The 5,086-nt window shown below is 37.8% G+C and overlaps 1 protein-coding gene across 2 annotated transcripts; it reads left to right on the top strand.

The window, feature by feature from the left end:
* LOC111248088 (p21-activated protein kinase-interacting protein 1-like) lies at positions 1–4,640 on the top strand. Of its 2 annotated transcripts, none has more exons than XM_022799843.2 (6): positions 1–471; positions 1,081–1,315; positions 1,654–1,790; positions 2,208–2,296; positions 2,507–2,698; positions 3,292–4,640. In XM_022799843.2, the coding sequence occupies exons 1-6, from the start codon at positions 414–416 to the stop codon at positions 3,811–3,813; spliced, it is 1,233 nt and encodes a 410-aa protein (XP_022655578.1). In that variant the 5' UTR covers positions 1–413; the 3' UTR covers positions 3,814–4,640. The 2 variants fall into 2 exon arrangements, with proteins under 2 accessions (XP_022655578.1, XP_086841023.1); XM_086984897.1 differs by having other exon boundaries at positions 82–471; positions 1,081–1,256.
* The last annotated feature ends 446 nt before the right edge of the window (positions 4,641–5,086 follow it).

Below are 5,086 nucleotides of genomic sequence, written 5' to 3'. Positions count from 1 at the left end.
TGTCGAAAATAGCTCACTAGGTAGATGTTGTGCCCGGACTTAGCGACACGTTGAAATCTACGCCGTATTCGTCGACACAGCTCTGTGAAGGGTTGACATTTTTCCAAATGGCAAAATGTAAAATCCTACCTAAATCGATATATTTTGAAAGAAATTGAATTTTATAGAAGTCTATCATTCATGTTACTTTATTTTCCATTAGGATTTGGAAGCGCCTATTAATATGGTTAGAAAGTAGCGAAAGTAAACCTAATTGAGAGGTTATGGTAATGTTAAAAACAATGCAGTGGTGTTTTCGCGTTCTCTTCAAAACAAAATGCACGTGAATGGTGTCTTGTTCCCGTATGTCCCGGTTGGCTTTTTATACAGCTGAACATCTTCTAAGATTGTGAAGTGAGGAGACGTCGGTAAAAATGAAGGAATTATCAAAGCCTTTACTGGAAGGCGTAGAAGAATTTGAAATCGTTCTGGGTATGTTTGCGTGACGATAAAGAGTACCATAGTTGTAAAAACAAAAATGAATCACGAAATTCCAGTTCTTTTTAGAGATACGATTCACGCCAAAGTGACTAGAGTTTATAGTAGATTTTCGCTTTCACCAGCCAGGCATCTGCATAACAGAAGTTTGAAGTAAAAGCGGCGTTTTGAGTTTGAGCCACGGTAACAAATGTTTTACTTCGAGAGTAAACTAACCAGCCTACCAATATACATGAAATGTCAATGTTTTAAAACATAGTACATATTATTTCAGAAAGTCTTAGTACTCTCTTTAATTTTTAGTTTTTTTCGTTTCATTCTGGAGTAAAATTACAAACACGAAGTTTATAAAAATACTCAGATAAACATAAATAATGTAAGACTAAACATTAAATATACTTTTTTTTCTTGAATTTATAATAATTTATTTTTAATAGTATTAAGGTGTATACGTAAAGAGAAAACGTAAAAGAAATCAAAATGTCAAACAAATTATAACGCTTCGCTATAATTACTACGATTCAAAATATATTCCTTAAAGTAAAGACAGTAATTGATCTTAAATCAACTGTAACTAAATATAAGCTAAATTTAACGTTTCAGCAACGTACGAGAATTTTGTTCTTGGCTACTCATTTCGAAGGCTGCAGGATGACCTATTTTGTCTTGTGCAGAGCTTTGCGAATTCAGGTCATCGTGCGTCTGTACGGACTGTGGCGAGTGGGGGCAAATTCATGGCATCCGGCTCCTCAGACGAAACTATCCAATTATATAACATGGCAAGTCGCAAGGAGATGGGAAGTCTTGTGAAGCATGACGGAACAATCAACGCGCTCAGGTTGGCTATATTTTTGTCGATAGAAAGATATTTTTGCTCATAAAGACAGCTGTAAACAAACTTGTTTTTAAGACGGCATGTACGAGCTAACTGAGCTGTGTATTGCAGCTGATATAGCCAGATGAGAATATAGCCAGCCGCTTGCATATATATTGTCAGAGAATATTCGTTTTGGTACATAGGAACATTACCGTTTCATGCACAGAGATGGCATAGAATGCTTTGTACGGCTCATGTTATATGGCCTACGAGAATATTCTCACTGAACTATGAGTATTGTTCACTGAAAAAACAATTGTTAAAATTAATATTTTACGTATACATTTATTGACCTTTAGGTTTCATGGCCAGACACATCTCTTTTCTGCTAGCGATGACGGCACAATTTGCGTCTGGGATACAGGAAGTTGGCAGTGTCTCAGAACGCTCAAGGGGCACAAACAAGCCGTTAATGATATTGCCGTCCATTCATCAGGTGTGTATAGGAATGACTTATCCTTCAGCGGCGTTCATATCATATCCTGTGCCCCGTAAATTAACGATGTTTTGTCAATTCAGTTTGAAATCAGTCGAGAAGTGCTTGAAAAGGAATCTGATTTCGCTACAAATTAATTATTCGCGTATCATTTGAGAATCAAGTGAGGTACAAAGTACTCAAACATTCATTGTATCAAACACACATAGTGAATTTCGCACAATAAGCTCGCTGGTCGTTCACTTTGCAGACCGTCTGTTGATTAGTTAGGACACATTGTACGTCAACCTTAATTTGAAAGAAGCAAAGGGTTATGAGAAAGCCACAATTGCTCATTTGAATCCATCTGCCCATTTAATAGAATTATTTTTCAACGACGGTAATTATTACTTAATACGCAACTTTTTTGTGTTTTAGGCAAACTTTTACTATCAGTCTCTAGAGATAAATCTCTATACACATGGAATCTGGTCAAGGGTCGACCCGCGTTTATCACGAATATCAAAGTACGTCTTCATTGAATTAAGACGAATCTTTTAGATAGCTTACACTACGCTGCCATAGTTGGTTCGATCTAACGTAGTCATTAGGTAGACATCATTAAAGGACTTAATGTTTCTATTTCTTCAAGCACGATTAGTAGACACTTTATTTGAGGTTATATGCAAAATATAGGAAACTAACGAGTGGATTTTACTTTGTCGTCCACGTTAAAGGTGGAGGCTTCACGTGTTGAGTGGTGTCCCACCGACGGACCTGGCGACCTTTTTTTGGTGATCCATGCAAATCAATGCGATATCTATTCAACCGCCGCCGGTGGAATCGTGGGAAGCATTGACTTTGGCAAAAAAATATCCGATCTCGCATTTATCGGTAGACATCTCGTGCTGAGCGGTGAAGAGGGCAAGGTAGATACTTTCAACTGGTTTCTGGTCTGTTACAGCCGATAGATTATTCGTTTCTGTCTACGCTAGTTGAAGCGACATATTTACTGCTACCAGCTTAGGTCCTCATCTAACATCTGAGTTTACAGCTGTTCGGGACATGAGCAATTATCCTAGACAAAACTCGTAAAAGTTCGTTTCGGAAAAACCTGTAAAACAAAACTGGTATTCTTTCCTGTTCAGGACAAATTTTCTTAGAATTGGGATAGCAGTTTGTTATTGGACATCCTGTTTGATAGATCGCTTAAGCCTGTTTAGTATACGCCAGTGTCAGTACCGGACGTCATACTCGCAATGTTTAGCTTAGTAAAGAGAACAATCATCGAGTGTAAAAGGGTCGGCAGAATTAAATGTCTTTGCAGAGATATATAATGACCTCAGAAACAAAGTTGTCGGCTCAACAATTTCGCGTTTCCTTTTCCTTTGATAAAAAAATACTGAGTGCCAACTTGAGATCAGGTTCTCTACTCTCAGCGTTTTACTCATTGCACTATCGCGGCAGTCCTCAATAATGTCATTATCATAATGATGACATTTGTTGTGCTTTATTCTTTCAGGTGAACATATTCGATCTGTCAGTGAGAGATGACCTCGGCAGAGTGGCTCCGTCGTGTTTGGTTGACTTCAATGCCGACCCATCAGGAGCGCGTATAAAATGTGTAGCTTATGCAGGCCCTTCTGAGCTAATGGGATGCCATTACCTCGTCACAGCCACCAGCGAAGGAGTGATTACCGTGTGGCGCGTTAACATCGCAAGTGAAAGCAGTGACGACAAAAATAAAGTACGTCAACTCACAAACACGACAGCAGGTTGCAGGGTGACGGCATGTGACATCTACATAAAAGCAACTGAAAGTGATGGACCCTCAGCAGGCGATGACCGCAAGGCCGCGGCAAAACAGGAAACAGTGTTAAAAAAAACAACTGCTACAAAGAAAAGACCGTCGAAAAGCGAAAATTATCAAAAAAAAATAGACGAACGACGACAACAACAATTCATCGTCGAACCGAAAAAGATTAGGACCCTAGACATAAAACAAGTAAGGAAACCGGGCACTGTCAAAGGCAAGAAGACATAAATAACGTAGTGAAAATAGAACTCGCGCCAGACCAAGTTGCGGCTATTGCGATAAAAAAAATGTAAAAAAATACTTTGTACACATGTCATATTGCAGAATAAAAAACAATGATGACATTCTCATGAGCTAGGTCGGCTATGACATGCAAACTGACACGTTGGCAGAAATTACGTTTGGACTGCCGTTGTGATAATGACAATCTCTTTGTAAAACCTTTAGACCAACTGTTATATCAGACACACTTCAAAGATTTGTGTCTGAGTGGTGCATTACAAAAACGTATATCAGGCAATCAAAGAGAAGCAAGGCAAATTAGTAGTTGCATATTCGTGTATCATAAGTAATGAAATTTAACGCCGTAAGGGCCTATTTATTATCATAATGAGGTATTACATTAATCTGTATATCAAAAAGAAACAAAGTACAAGACGCGTATATATTGATTCTTTGATTAAGAAAGACTAGTATAACAATTTGCTGCCGCACATTTAAAAATTGTGTTTGAGCGGCAGCGAATTTATGCGATACGCCATACGAATTAGGTGCCTCCGGTTCAAATAAAAATGTACTGAATTATAAAATGGGCTAACACTGAGGCGCTCGTTTAAAATGGTTTAGTTATTTCATGAACGTTAGCTAGATTGTATTGTGCTATAAAATAAATACTTCAAATAAATCCATGATGCAGGAAATATAGAATCACAGGCGAGTATTCTAATCCTGCTGTTCATAGTTTGTTTCTCACGTAGGTAGTTTCATCCGGTAATTGTTTACTATAAATAAGGAACTACTGATTTATATTAAATCAGTTGATTATAATACAATAATTGTGTTATTATTTAGTAGATGTTCATGGTACGTATACTGGCTAATTTGAATTCGTCTAACGAAATTTAGTGTAAAACGGTAAATAGCGTAGTATGTTTACGATTCCGCCAGCAATATACTTTCGATTCCGCCAGCGATTCTCGTTAGACGGTCTCGTTAGATTCCACAGTTAGTTGTTAAGGTTAGGCTTTCTGTTCTCTTTATTTATATACTTGACGTCTCTTAAAGGGCATATTGCGAACGAACTACCACCGAATCGAGTTTCTTCGGTCAATTAGTTATTTTTCTAGAAAGAGATTTCCTACAGTCTCATTCGATCTTCGTCGTTAATTTTTGTGCGACCATATGTACAAAGGCGATTATAAAGTTTTAGGGATATCATCGTGCTAAATTTGTTTATCACTGATTCTTTCCGCTTTGGTAAGGGTTATTCAACCTTCCGTCA

Source organism: Varroa destructor, unplaced genomic scaffold (genome assembly GCF_002443255.2).
Source record: "Varroa destructor unplaced genomic scaffold, Vdes_3.0 BEIS01000003.1, whole genome shotgun sequence".
NCBI classification, from domain to species: Eukaryota; Metazoa; Arthropoda; class Arachnida; order Mesostigmata; family Varroidae; genus Varroa; species Varroa destructor.
The sequence above is the reverse complement of the archived record's forward strand: the minus strand, read 5'-3'. Positions and strand labels throughout refer to the sequence as shown.